Source organism: Chrysemys picta, chromosome 1 (genome assembly GCF_011386835.1).
Source record: "Chrysemys picta bellii isolate R12L10 chromosome 1, ASM1138683v2, whole genome shotgun sequence".
In the NCBI taxonomy this organism is placed as follows: domain Eukaryota; kingdom Metazoa; phylum Chordata; order Testudines; family Emydidae; genus Chrysemys; species Chrysemys picta.
Genome location: NC_088791.1, coordinates 236580660 through 236596271, shown reverse-complemented (window position 1 = coordinate 236596271; position 15612 = coordinate 236580660). Strand labels below are relative to the sequence as shown.

The following is a 15612-nucleotide window of genomic DNA, read 5'->3' as shown; positions in this document are numbered from 1 at the left end:
ATGTCAAGAAGTGCTCCCGCCGAATTTCGGCGGTGACGCCTCTTGATGACGCTGCTTTATGGCGGCATTTTGGCGGCGACGCCTCTTGATGTTGCCGCTTCATGGTGGCATTTCAGCGGCTGCTTGTCCGGCAGCCAGTAGGCAAAGGTTGGGGACTGCTGCTCTGAGCGCTGCCTGCGCCTACAGGCGCCATCCCCTCAGCTCCCATTGCCTGCAGTTCCTGGCCAGTTGGAGCTGCTGAGTTGGCACTGGGGGCGGAGGCAGCACGAAGAGCCCCCATGGCCACCCCTACGCCTAGGAGCTGACGAGAGATCCCGGCAGCTTCCCAAGAGCTGCATGGAGCTGGGTAGGGAGCCTGCCTGCACCGCCAACCAGCCTTTTAACGGCAGTGCTGATTAGAGCCGCCAGGATCCCTTTTCGGCTGGGTATTCCGGTCGAAAACTGGAGACCTGGCAACCCTAGTTTGATTTTGTCTTGTGTACCCCAATTTTCACCTCACTTAAAAACTACTTGGTTACAAAATCATACATAAAAATACAAAAGTGTCACAGCACAATATTAGTGAAAAATTGCTTACTATCTCATTTTACCATATAATTATAAAATAAATCAATTGGAATATAAATATTGTACTCACATGTCAGTATATAGTATTTAGAGTAATAGAAATAAGTAATTGTATGAAATGTTAGTGTACTGACTTTGCTTGTGCTTTTATATAGCCTGTTGTAAAACTAGGCAAATATCTAGATGAGTTGATATACCCCCTAGAAGGCCTCTGCATATCCCTGGTTGAGAACCACTGATCTAAATTCTTCTAATACTGGAGTTAACACAAGTATATTGCAGTTAATTTAATAATTTGATAAAGGTTGTCCTTCAGCCTTTCACAAAAGATCAGTTATTTTTCTACCTGTTCAGAGACTCTAAGCTCAAAGTTTGCAACAAAATTGTTTTATATAAGAACACTATTTGGGGAGTGAAGAGCAGATGAAGTGTTTTCAAAAGTAAGTAACCAGACATTTTTTTTCCTTCTAGAAAAGTTGATTGCTTATCAGCGGGAATTTCATGCTTTGAAGGAACGTCTTCGTATTGCTGAGCGTAGAACCCTGCAGCGTTCCTCTGAGCTAAATGCCATCTTGGAGCAATTCAGACGTGCAGTAGCAGAAACAAATGGAAGTAAGGATGCATTAAACAATTTTTCAGGTACAAGACATGATATAGGGTTTTTTTAAGCTTAATGTTTTACGGCTTTCAATTACTGATGTCTATTGTATATAATTATGAAAGGAAAATATCCTAAAAAACCAAATGCTTGGAAACCATCCAATTGTGCATATAACTAGTTTATGTAACATGTTCTTATCTCTGGTACCTCTCCCCCTTCCTTCATCCTCCATTCCCTCTGTTTGTTATATCCACTCGTTGTATCATATTTTAAATTAGATTGTAATCTCTTCAAGGACTATATACTTGCTCAAGTGCCTAGTAAAATAGGTTTGGGGCTTCTGGGTGCTATTCAGTACAGGTAATCTGGCAGCAATTTGTATAATATCTTTACACATTTTAAGCTAAAACTGATGAGCAACTTAAAAAAGAAAACTAGTAATTCATGCAAATGTTAAAAGTAGAATGAAATCCTCTTTACCTACCAGGATCTGATTTGGGGATTCTGTGTTTCTAAAGTTTGCCTTTTAAGCAATGCAAAGTGTAGTAAATAGCAGCAAACATTTGTTACCCTTTTCTGCAAAACTGATAATTAAATATTTAAAAATAATTATATCTTATTCCTTTTCATCAAATTATGAGGCAAATCCTCAAAATTAACAAGAGCTGTATATGGAAAGATTATTAGCTTGTAGCCTAGCACAACCATATTGTAACAATTTTGTCACTGTTTCTGTTTTGAAGTATATTCCCCCGATTTTAAGAGATTTAATTTCTCTCTAAAAAGTCAAAATTGCCAAAAATATTTTTGTTCCAAAGGACCTCAGTCTGGAGCTATTTAAACCAATACTCCCTGATTTTCTCCATATGAGAGAAGTACACCTAAAACAAATTTTATTTGAGGTCTACTGTCACTTCCTAGTACTACTATAGAACGTTGAAAAACTTGGACAAGTAGTGTCTTTTATAGAAAGATGAGTCTACTCTGTACTCTACAGCTCATGTCTTAGGTCCTCCAGCCAGGGATTGATTAAAAAGTTGTCCCTCGGTACATTAATGCCTCACTCTTCTGGATTTTAGATAGCCACCTGGGATACCAGGAGCACTGGGAACATTACTTTTTTAAATCTGCATGTAACATATCATGTGATTTTTCTTTCTGATGTGTACATTGCCATTGTTAGCCATGTCATTGTGATATCCATATTGGACTATTGCAATGCATTCTCCATAGTGGTTTAAGACTGTAGAACATTTAGAAGCTAGAGATCATGCAGAATTAGAGATGAGCCTGAGCCATAAAGTTTGGATCTGGATCTTAATCTGAACTTTCACAAAGTAAAGAGCTGGTTGGATCTGGAGTTTTAGTTTGTGTTTGTCTTTATGTAAAATGCATTGGCCTTCTTGTACAGAGTGTTTGGCCGTAAGAAATCATATTATACCAGTTCTCCAAAGACTGCACTGTCTTTTTTCTGTTCACTTCTTGGTGCAATTAAAAGTAGTAATATACATCTTTAAAATTCTATATGGGTGGGGCATAGTTGCCTAAAAGATAGGCTCCCTTCCCATGTGCTGCCCTGCCTTCTGAGGTCAACTGTGGTATTCTCACTAACAATCTCAGATTTTAACAAATGGTGGCAGTGTTTTTTTGCTGGAGAACATTCTACTCTGTAATTCACTTACCACATTGGTTTGACAGAACCCAAGTCAAGACTTTTTGGGCACAACATAAAGACTAACTTTGCACTGTGACTTTTTCCTGGGGGGGATGTATGGGCTAGGTATAATTATTTTTAACTTGTAATTTTGGGATTGTTGCCTCTTATTTTGGGTTGACACTGGTTCACCAATTCTTGTGTTAAATGTAATGAACTGTAAATGTGCCAGAGATTACTATTATAGGTATATTTTAAATAACATATAAATACTCAAATCTATATTGTATTTGTTTAGTACCTTAGATCTAGAAGGAATCCAAATTGCTTTACAGATCTTGTCATTCATCCACCCTGGAATACATTTGGGTGAACTTCCGCATCTACTTCTGCAATTGAAACTGCAGAGAAAATTTTGGCAGGAAGAGTGTAATCACCCAAATTGGAATTTAGCCCACACATCGAAGCGAACACCTCTACTCATTGCACTTTGTACAAGGGCCTTTTCAAGACTATAAGTAGTCAGGAGTTTAGTATTAGATTTCATCCAAAAAAGGCATCTCCAGTTGTATAGGAAACACTGGTTCATTTCAGCATCCCAGGAAAGAGTGATATCTACTGAGTCACCATCACTTCTAAGGTGGGTAGGTTTTCTTTGGAAGTCTCCAAACCAGTTTCTGACCTGACCTGATCTTTATGAGACTCATGAGATCTCGAAGGTCAATATGAGGTGCTATGGCTTTTTTTCTAATTAAAAAATTTGGCTATGGTTTTCATATTTGATTTAAGAGAGTTGAGACATACTGGCAAGGGAATTTCAAAGCTGATATTTATGATCCATTGTGGAAACATCTTTAGAACTTGTTTAACTTCAGTATTTAACTGCAGTAAATAATTCATATGCCTACTTTTGTTAGGTGTATCTGTTCTTACAAAAAGTATATCCAAATTTAATTCCTGGACTGTTGCACCGTATACCATATGTAGTCCTATTTTTGTGCAATATATTTGTGTGCAATGTATGTAAAAATGTGCATGCAATTTTGAAGTTATTTATCTGAGGCTTAAGTCATTGCTTGAGCTCCTGTAAGAGTAGATACAGATTATTTTGAATTTTTGGGGAATAATAAGCCCAATATACTGTATAATATAAAGACACACCAAAGGTAAAAATTTATGGAGGATTCTACTCAAGGTGAGTTATTTCCTCTCTATCATTGGTCAGAGCACATTGTAATTCACATGCAATGATATAAGTATGATGTTCCTGTTTCCAGAAAACTATTAAAAATCAATCTTGTTCATAACTCTTTGAAAAATTAAAAACAGAAAAGGTTTTACTTCCTGGTACACAAATCTTAAAAATGTTTCCTAACTCAAACAAAGCATGAATGAATTATCAGTTTTGGAATTGCATATGATTTATTGCTGCATAAACATATAGCCTCTCTGATTAATTTTCTGCATTATTGGTTTTATATGTGTTTGCAGATGAAACGCTGAAATTGTTAAAAGAGCTAACAAGCAGAAAATCTCTTCAAGTGCCAAATATCTATTACCATTTGCCTCATTTGTTGAAGAATGAAGGAAGCCTTCAACCTTCTGTGCAGATTGGCCTGGGACGAACAGGCGGTATGCTGGCATAATTTAAATAATGCTTATGTGTTTATATATAAAATAATATGTCTGAAGGACTTCCTAATTTTATTTTGGTAATATCATAATTTAATGTATTGTTTGGTAGCTGCAACTTTATTTGTATGATATCTCTTAGAACTCACACTGAATCCAAGATGAAAGGAGTTGTCTTCAGTTTTGCTCTTTACTACATAATCCCAGATCACACACTGCCCCAGGTGCTAAGGTATACAATAAAAAGCACTTAATCGGGATCAATTTGTGTTATCTTTTAATGAGATTTATGAAAATTAACAAGGCATGGAAATATTACAGGCTCTGAAACTAGTTTTCTGACACATCCCTTTGGCTACTCATACATACATACATACATACATACATACATACATACATACATACATACATACATACATACATACATACATACATACATACATACATACATACATACATATATATATATATATATATATATATATATATATATATATATATATATATATATATATATATATATATATATATATAATCAAGCATGGATTTAACCATTTCAAAGTTGGTGTGTCTGGTGTTCCCATCAATAAATTCCAGTGTATAACTCAGAGGACCTGGAATTATGGGTACCTAATGATAATTGGCTTGGTCCTCTCCACAAAAGTTGGACCTTGGTTGGAGGAGAAAAAACACTTCTACTATTAGACTACATGTTTTTTCTCTTACTGATTCCTTATACTTTGTAAAGACACACATTCACCAAAACAAGTGATTAAGCCTCAAAAGTTCTGCTCCTTCATTAGTAGATTTCAACATAATTCCATTCTTGGAGCCACAGTCCTTAAAGCAGATAAAGCCCAACCAGGGTCATGTACTTGGAAGCATGTCTGCATGTGTATAAGGCATGAAGGCCCGACATATTAATCCATTTGTGTCTGTCTGCTGTTTGATCTGGAGCTGCTGATTCTCTCATAATTGAAGCTTCCTTGTTTTGATAGTAGTTCTGTGGGTTTGATTCTGTCCTTGTTATAACAAGATGCATGCCCACATATTAAATATGCAGAATCAAGTCTCATATTCACAATCACACCCACTAACAAAATTGAAATACATATTTTATATGTAGGGCCCTTCTAAATTCATGTCCGTGAAAAATGGGTCATGGATCGTGAAATCTAGTCTCCCCCATGAAATCTGGTCTTCTGTGTAGTTTTACCCTATACTATATTATAGGGAAAAAAGTATAGAAAAGTACACAGTGTTTTTCAAACAGGGGGTCCTGACCCAAAAAGGACTGCAAGGCTATTGTAAGGGGGTTGCGGTATTGCCACCCTTACTTCTGCAATGCCTTCAGAACTGGGCAGCTGGAGAGTAGCAGCTGCTGGCCGGGTGCCCAGCTCTGAAGGCAGCACTGCCACCAGCAGCAGTAAGGGTGGAATGGTAGGATGTATTGCCACCCTTACTTCTGCGGTGCTGCTGGTGGTGGCACTGCCTTCAGAGCTGGCGTCCAGACATCTGCTCTCTGGCCATCCAACACCGAAGACAGCGCAGAAGCATGGGTGGCAATACTGCGATTTCCCCCCCCCCCACACACACACACAAAATGGCCTTGTGACCCCCTCTTGGGTCAGGACCCCTAGTTTGAGAAATGCTGACTTAAGAGCTTTACATGTTTATATTTTCTGTTTTAAAATACATATTCATGCTTTCTTTACAACACCATGAAATTTAAGATTTAAATATCTCAAACTGTGAAATTCAAGATTTTTAAAATGCTATGACTCTGAAATTTACAAAAATGGATTGTGAATTTGGTAGGACCTATTTATACATACACCTCTACCCCGATATAACGCTGTCCTTGAGAGCCAAAAAAATCTTACCGCATTATAGGTGAAACCGCGTTATATTGAACTTGCTTTGATCCGCCGGAGTGCGCAGTCCCACCCCCCCCCCCGGAGCACTGCTTTACCGCATTATATCCGAATTCGTGTTATATCGGGGTAGAGGTGTATTTAACCAGCAAAGTGGAGGATTCAGACTTTCTTCCACAGGTTTAAGCCAACCATATATTATTTCAAAATTTAAATTGCAAAAAAAAAAAAAATCAAAATCAAGGGTCCTAAAAACAGTAGAGAAATTAAGATTTACTTCACCATCCTTCTCTTTTTCTGTTGTGCCTGCTGGGTAGGCATTTCTAGTCAATGCAAATTTAACATCACATACCTTTCTGAGAGATCTGTAGTTTGTAAGCACAAGAGGATGAGTTAAGAATGCCAGTCAGCATTTTCAGCTCTAACTTGATTTTGTATATTTAAAGGTGAGATCCCTTTAAGTACAGCTGCTTCAGCACAGGGCCACTACGCTTCCTCACTACTGCATCCAGTCCTACTCATCCCTTTTATTCCCCCCACCTATTCTGCTCCCAGTGGGAGGGCAGCCCTCTGTATTGGGGGTGGGCTAAAGAGCATGAAGATTGAACAGCCATGTGGAAAATAGGGATAGGTGGGTGGGGTTAGCATCAGTGTGGTGGGAGTCAGAGTGCTGGTATTTGGGGTAGTTTATGGGAAAGAAGAGGTTTTAATAAGTTTCTTCTGCAAAAGTTATTAAATATTTTGCTAAAAACACTACATAGAAGATTAGTTTGTGGAAAAACTGTTGTACTAAATTTGGAGGCTAAACTCTGAAAAGGGATTTTAGTTTTCTTTGTGTAAGTCTCAGTGCGACCTTAACTAACTGATACCACGGTTGTATGCATCTTAACAATACATATATATTAATATTGTGACACTTTCAGCATTTGCTATTTTTTCGTCTGGCTGTGTTTCCCCTAAGAATTGATGTTGTTACTATTAATTGTATTCCCAATAATACTGGTATGCTTTGAAATTGTTTTTGGTTACTGTGTAATCTCTTAATATTTTGAGTGTATTTCTGAATTAATACTTTGTTATATAAAGACTTACATATTGATTGTGCATAAGACTGTTTGTTTTTTATTTAATTTCAGTTTCAATTGTAATGGGAATTCCCACCGTGAAGAGAAAAGTAAAGTCTTATCTTACAGAAACCCTTCACTCTCTTATTGATAAATTGTCTCCAGAAGAGAAACTGGATTGTGTTATGGTTGTCTTCATAGGAGAGGTAATTACTTATGTATTTTTACATCATTAGTATCACATAGCAGTTTATTGTGCAATTTCTAAGAATTGGTTTGAATGTTCTACAAGGACAAATACATTGTTATAGAAAAATGTTTTTGATTTCGTGGTGGTGCATGAAGAGGCAGAGTGAATGGTGCATGTGTTATATTGAGACACATCACCTGGAAGTTTGTGTGAGAAGGACTTTCTGCTCAATAGAGAGAAGATGGAGGAGGAAGGTCCAGGGGATCCATCATTTTGCAGATCCTCTGGTGCTTGCTCCCACTGATGATGGTGGCATGTGTTGATGCTGGAGAGCACTATTGCAGCTGTTTGGCTGAAGTAGCCTCTGCAGAGGTCCAACTTGGTGGGGAGAATTTCTTTCTTGTATATGATCCAATTGCCTGATCGTCCTGCTTTGGGTCCTGTGCTGAGGATTTTGTTCATAATGCATAATAGTCTGTTGACAAATGTTTTGCTGTTTTTATTTTTCTGGACAATAGGTTTCTCTTGCTAAAAGATTATTATTTTTGAACCTGGTCTTTTGGTGGACACTATTCAAACAGGATTCATTGGACAGTTTGGAAAGCTGATTTATTGTTGCTGACTACACTAGATGTTCTAGCTCAGATCCTAAGGACAACAGGGAATCAGTCTCTCTTAGGAAGTATTTTATCAGTTGCTGCAAGAGTTGAAAATCTCTTTTTAGAAATGTGTGCTTTCCCTGGCAGATTGTGGTCTTGAGTTATAGAATGTGGGAGGGTTTATAAAGGACTGATTCTTACTCATCTAACTGTATAATTTACTCATGAAGCAGTGTGATCACCTCTGGGGTTCAGAACCTGCATCCATTTGATATGGACAACTGTAAAAACTGTCTCTATTGTACGAGTCTACAATTGTACAGTGGCTGTATTTATTTTAATTTATATAAGCTAGAACCTTTCTATGAGTAAGTGCAGAGCCAAACAGACATGCAAGTGGTTCTAGTTCTGTTATCAGAACTTACTGAGAATTCAGCAAATTCTAAGGCCTCCTTTTAAAAGTTTTAGATTATTCCTCTTGAAATGTTAAATTAGAACAACTTGGGAGTCAATTCTAGGTCATATTGCTTTCCATTTTTCCTGCCTGTCAACCATGACCACCAGTCTGGATACTACATGTGGGTAGCTCTCAATCTCCATAAGCTGCAGAAAATGTTTTTAGAGCATCTCATGCAGATTGATAAGAGTGTAAGTGGAATTAAGACCTAAAAATTCAGTGAATTTATTGCTACATGCAATTTTTTCCTGCATTATATTAAAGATGATAAAATTACTTCTAGTTAATGTTTTTCTCATTTCAACCTATAAAATTTAGACAGACTTTTCCTTTTCTATTTTGTTTTGATGGGGTGGTGAAGAAGAGGAATTGTTCTCTGCTCTGAGAATAACATTTATCTGATAACCATTCTTCTCCAAAGGTAAAGAAAAGGAGTTGAGATCTGGGTTCAATTCTCAGTTCTACCACAGATTTCTTGTGTGACTTTAAACAAATCACATTTCCATACCTCTGTTTTCCATCTCTGAAATGGGGTAATTCTTCCCTTCTTCATAATGATGATGAGGATATGAAAATCATTCATATTTGTGAGGTGTTCCAACATTCAAAGTCACACACATGCCTGTAAATAAGCAAATTTCAAAATTTAAAACTGCAGCTATATTTTCTTTGGCAGAAGAGGGCTGGATGTGGCTTCATCTGGAGTCTGTCACTCGTGACGGATGTATCAACTGTACTCAAGGTGTTGTTTAGGAACAACACAGTGTACTTCTCACACACATCCTTGTGGGTTTTTGGCCCAGGAGTGAAAGACTAGGCTGAGAACCTGAATTTGAATCCCTGGCATGTTCAAGCATAGTGTATTTGCCACTGTAACTCTTGCCTGGCCTTGCTTTCCTTTCTTTCTTTTTTTCCTCTTTCTTTACCATTCTTTTTGCTGTATTTTGTATTTTTCTTAAGATGCAGCTTCTTGTGGGCATAGTGTAAAATTTGCCTCAGGAAAAACTCCTTGACAACCAAAACTGTTTAAGAAATATTTCTCACTGAGCAAGCCAGGTGTACTTCAACTTTTTGCCAGCTTCTACAGGCTGAAATTGGTAGTTCTATTAGGAGTCTTGTTTGGTTATTTGAAGGACAGACAACTACTGTTTAATTTAAAGCCTAATCTTGCACCTTAAAGTCAATGAGGATTTTGCCACTGATTTAATAGAAACATGATCAGGTTTATAATGCACTGTTGGAAGCCTGCAACAAAAAACTCGTACAGCTACATCTAACAGAGAGGAAGATGGTGCCAAATATATCAGCTTACCATTTGTGGTAATTATGACTGTAGCTCTGGGTCTTTCACTGCTGATGGTTTTTATTTCATCCAAATATCAGTATATGGCAAAGCTAATTTTCCCAGTAACTATAGAATGGCTATGCTGCCTCCACATCTCATTTGTCTGGGGTTTACTTCAGTAGCCAGAAGATCCTTTTCTGCCGTGCCCTGACCCCTTCATTGTTTCTAATTTTTTTACCTGCATTTTATTTCAGAATTTTTTCTAGATGAATATTTTATGTTCATAAATGTCAAGGAATGTCTAGAGTTGGGATCATCAGTTCTTTATATATACCTGTAAGCTAGTAATAGAGCAGGCAGACTCAGAATCTTTGCCTATTCCCAGTCCTGAGTTGCAGTTATACTACTAGTGAAGCCCATAGGGGTTTTGCCACTAACTTTTCAGGAAGAGCAGGAGGGCATGCTTAGTAGCAAGGAAGTGATTCAGCCTTTAGGGTCTGCCTTCTCTGGGTAAGAAATAATGCCACCATCAAGTTGATGAAGAATGAGACATTCATTAGTTTTTAAAGGAACATGGTCAACTTGAAAAACATTTCTGCCTACATTTTTTTTTACCTAGTTACAAGTAACACCTAAGATATTGTAATTGAAAATTCAATGGAAAAATATTTTTCGCTGATTTTTCAGTTTTATTTTACCCCATCATCTCCAGATGTGGTCTGTACAGGTCTGACCCCAGATTCTCCCCCATGAGACACCAAAGTGGCAGTGGTACCAGCAGCTGGAGGTCCCTGCTTGTGAGATCCATCCCTTGGGTTAGACAGTGGTACGAGTTGGACCCATGCAAGAGCTCTTCCCCTAATCTGGTTGGTTATGTGAGGCAGAACACCCTCTTTTAAACAGCTTTTTAAACTGTTAAATAATTTTGTCCAAGACACAGGCCTTGATTGGGGATGTTTTGGATCGTCCTACTGGTGGTGAAACCTGTACCACAATGGGACCTCAACCTCATACTACTATCAGAACTTGCTAGACCACCATTTGAATCACTGGACACAAGTTCTATGATTTACCTTACCATGAAAGTTACCTTTTTAGTTGACATCACAAAGGCCAGAAGGGTGAGTGAACTGAGAGCACTCATAGCTGACCTGCCTTATGCTATTTTTCATAAGGAGAATGTTTCCTTTCACCTTCATCTGAAATTCGTCCCAAAAGTAGTTTGTTTCACATAAACCAACCTGTCCACTTACTGGTATTCTTCCCCAAAATCTCATGCTTCCAATCAGGAGAGAAGACTTAGTTCTCTGGATTGTTCTATCTACAAGGATGAAATCGATTAGAAAATCATCAAGGTTATTTCTCAGCATAGCGGAATAGTCACAAGGACAGACATGATCTGCTCAGAGACTCTATATGTGGATCTCCAGCTGCGTCATTCTTTGTTACCAACTGATACATATACCTCTCTCAGATGGCGTGAGAGCCCATTTAACTAGAGCAAAAGCAACTTCAGTGGCATCTCTTTGAGAGGTACCTATCCTGGACATCAGTAGAGCGACTACCCAGAGCTCCATCCATACATTCATGAAACAGTATGTATTAATTCAAGTATCCTCTCCAGATGCAGCTGTTGGGGCTGCAGTATTACAGGCGCCTCTACCAACTGCATCCTCACACTGCCTTCCTGTTTAAATACTGCCTATTAATCACCCATGTGTGGAATACACATAGGGACCAGCACTTGAAAAAGAAATGGAGGTTACTGACCTGTAACTGGAGGTTCTTTGAAATACATGTTTCCTATCTAAATTCCACTATCTGCACTCCTTCCCCTCTGCTTTGGATTTATGATAAGAGAATAACTGGAGAGGCATTGGTCCCCACCGCCCCTTATACCCTCATGTCAGAGCATGAGAACTGCCCAGCCATGGATCAATGGACACTATTTTTAGAAAAAAGAACAGGAGTACTTGTGGCACCTTAGAGACTAACAAATTTATTAGAGCATAAGCTTTCGTGGACTACAGCCCACTTCTTCGGATGCATATAGAATGGAACATATATTGAGGGAGATATATATACACACATACAGAGAGCATAAACAGGTGGGAGTTGTCTTACCAATTCTGAGAGGCCAATTAATTAAGAGAAAAAAAAACTTTTGAAGTGATAATCAAGCTAGCCCAGTACAGACAGTTTGATAAGAAGTATGAGAATACTTACAAGGGGAGATAGAGTCAATGTTTGTAATGGCTCAGCCATTCCCAGTCCTTATTCAAAGCGGAGTTGATTGTGTCTAGTTTGCATATCAATTCTAGCTCAGCAGTCTCTCGTTGGAGTCTGTTTTTGAAGTTTTTCTGTTGTAATATAGCCACCCGCTATAAAAGAAGAACTCCTGTTCTTCTTTTTGCGGATACAGACTAACACGGCTGCTACTCTGAAACCTGTCACTATTTTTAGAAATCTCTGGTCTCTCAGATGCATGGTATGCATGGGTACCCATATGTGGAAAACAGACAGGGATCACACATCTCGAAGAACTTCCAGTTACAGGTCAACAACCTCCATATTAATAGATTCCATGGTCAGAAGGGTCCATTGTAATCATCTAGTCTGATCTCTTAGAGCCTGTCTTTTAGAAAAACATCTAGTCTTGATTTAAAAGTTGTTAATGATGGAGAATCCACCCTGGTCCTAGGTAAATTGTTCAAATGGTTAATGACACTGATGGTTAACAATTTACATATATTTTCCAATCTGAATTTGTCTAGCTTCAACTACCAGCAAGTGGATCATGTTACTTTTCTCTGCTAAAGAGCCCATTATTAAAAATGTGTTTCCCATGTGGATGCTTATGGACTATAATCAATTCATTCTGTAACCTTCTCTTTGTTAAACTGCATAGATTGAGTTTTTTGAGTCTATCACTATAAGGCATGTTTTTTAATCCTTTAATCATTCTCATGGCTCTTCTTTGAACCCCCTGTCCAATTTATCAACATCCTTCTTGAATTGTGGGCACCAGAACGGGACATAGTATTCCAGCACCGGTCACACCAGTGCCAACTATAGAGGTAAAATAAACTCCTTACTCCTATTGGAGGTTCTTCTCTTTATGCATCCCAGGATCGCATTAGCCCTTTTGGCCACAGGGTCAGATGGGGAGCTCAAGTTCAGCTGATTATCCATCATGACCCTCAAATCTTTTTCAAAGTCACTGCTTCCCAAGATAGTCTCCTTTCTGTAAGTATAGCCTACATTCTTTGTTCCTCAATGTATATATTTACTGTTAGCCATATTAAAATGCATATTGTTTGCTTGCACTCAGTTTACCAAGTGTTCCAAATTGCTCTGAATCAATGACATACCCTCTTAATTATTTATCACTCCTCCAATTTTTGTGTCAACTGCAAACTTTATCAGCGATGATTTTATGTTTTCTTTGAGGTCATTGATAAAGATATTAACTAGTGTAGGGCCGAGAACTAACCCCACTAGAAACACATCTATGATGAGCCCCTCTTTACAACTATATTTTGAGATTTATCAGTTAGCCAGCGTTTAATCCATTTAAAAGAATACCATGTTAATTTTATATTATAGTTTTTTAATCAAAATGTTATGCAATACCAGATCTAATGCCTTATAGAAATCTACATGTATTGTATTATATAATCACTGTTACCTTTATCAACCAAATTTGTAATTTCATTAAAAAAAATCAAGGTAGTTTGACAGGCTCTGTTTTCCATAAACCCATGTTAATTGTGATTATTTATGTTACTGTCCTTTAATTCTTTATTAATTGAGTCCCATATTAGCTGTTCCATTGTCTTACCCAGGATTGATGTCAGACTGCTAGACCTATAATTACTTGAGTCATCCCGTTTACCTTTTTTAAATATTGGCATAATAGTAGCTTTCTTTGTTTTCTGGAACTTCCCCAGTGTTCCAAGACTTACTGAAAATCATCATTCATGGTCCAGTGAGCTCCTCAGCCATCTCTTTTTGAAACTCTTGGATGCAAGTTATCCAGGCCTACTAATTTAAAAGTGTCTAACTTCAGCAGCTGCTGTTTAACATCCTCCTGAGATACAGGGAATTCTAAAGTGCCTGTCAGCTTGATAGCTAAGCACCAAATTAGGCAAGTGCTGGAATTATATAACTGAGACAATTATACAGTTATGCCTCAATAACTGCATCATCTTTGCTTTTTCATTTGCTGAGACAATTGTATTTCATATAACTTGGATTAATTCATCATATAACCATATTTGACTAAGAATTTGCTCATTAATTAGGAAGGCTTACAATTTTATCAGTTATTTTAAAATTGGGCATGATTCATCTCTGTATTCCATCCCCATTGCATATTGAAACTCTTGGGTTCTTGTTCACTATGTAACTAGTTTATATACTTGCCAGCTCAGTTTGTGACATTTAAAATATTTATTTAATCTTATCTAAGTATTGCCCTTCAGAATACCCTAGAGATCCTGAATTGCAAAAATGTTGAACTCCAAATTACATTAACTATAGACATTATTTATTATGGTAGGGATTGTAGTTAATTTGGGAAGTATTATTTTGAAATCGTCTTTACCACTATAAACATTACTGAATAATAGATTTTGTTTAAAAACTTTGGTGGACTGAATAGTTAAGAAGTGAAAAATATTTTGTGGCACTCTGAACAGTTTTGTCTCAGTGAAGCACGCCTGCTTAAATAACTGCAAACTAATCTGAACTAAATATACCTCTCAATAATTTATTCTAGAGATATATCTAGCAGAAATCATTATGTCTACCCACTTTATTAATCAGTGAATACTCTCTAACACCTTTGATACAAATCGTAATCAGGATATATTCAGAACTATTGAGATCTTGTTTTGCATTCTGACTGATTGTTCCCAAGACATTAGCTGACTTTCTGGCAGCTTTCAGTCAGTCAGTAGACATCTCAAATTAGCTAAACATTTTTAGTAGTTCTGTAAACTTTTGGTTGTTAAACTGTTGCCTAATTAGTAGGGCTGTCGATTAATTGCAGTAATTCACACGATTAACTAAAAAAAATTAATCGCAAATAAAAAAATTAATCGCACTGTTGAACAATAGAATACCAATTGAAATTTATTAAATATTTTTGGATGTTTTTCTACATTTTCAAATATATTGATTTCTATTACAACACAGAATAAAAAGTGTATAGAGCTCACTTGATATTTTTATTACAAATATTTGCACTTTAAAAATGATAAACAAAAGAAATAGTATTTTTCAATTCACCTCATACAAGTACTATGGTGCAATCTCTTTATCATGAAAGTGTAACTTACAAATGTAGATTTTTTTTGTTACATAACTGCACTCAAAAACAAAACAATGCAAAACTTTAGCACCTCTAAGTCCACCCAGTCCTACTTCTTGTTCAGCAAATTGCTAAAACAAACAAGTTTGTTTAGATTTACAGGAGATACTGCTGCCTGCTTCTTATTTACGATGTCACCTGAAAGTGAGAACAGGCATTTGCATGGCACTTTTGTAGCCGGCATTGCAAGGTATTTCCGTGCCAGATACGCTAAACGTTCATATGCCGCTTCATGCTTTGGCTACCATTCCAGAGGACATACTTCCATGCTGATGATGCTCGTTAAAAAAATAATTCATTCATTAAATTTGTGAC

The 15612-nt window shown here is 37.2% G+C and overlaps 1 protein-coding gene across 7 annotated transcripts in view; it reads left to right on the top strand.

Annotated features, from left to right (window-relative positions):
* MGAT4A (alpha-1,3-mannosyl-glycoprotein 4-beta-N-acetylglucosaminyltransferase A) overlaps nucleotides 1–15612 on the top strand; it is a 150629-nt gene that overhangs the window by 44692 nt on the left and 90325 nt on the right. For 5 of the 7 annotated variants that reach the window (XR_006172318.2, XM_042840804.2, XM_005283221.5 and 2 more), the window contains 3 exons: nucleotides 1039–1206; nucleotides 4314–4454; nucleotides 7465–7598. Coding sequence is in view for 6 of the 7 variants with exons in the window: in XM_042840804.2 (XP_042696738.1) it covers nucleotides 1039–1206; nucleotides 4314–4454; nucleotides 7465–7598 (443 nt within the window). In the remaining variant the exon portion in view is untranslated. The remainder of the gene's footprint in view (nucleotides 1–1038; nucleotides 1207–4313; nucleotides 4455–7464; nucleotides 7599–15612) is intronic. The other 2 variants (XM_024104418.3, XM_065591548.1) reach the window with 1 other exon arrangement.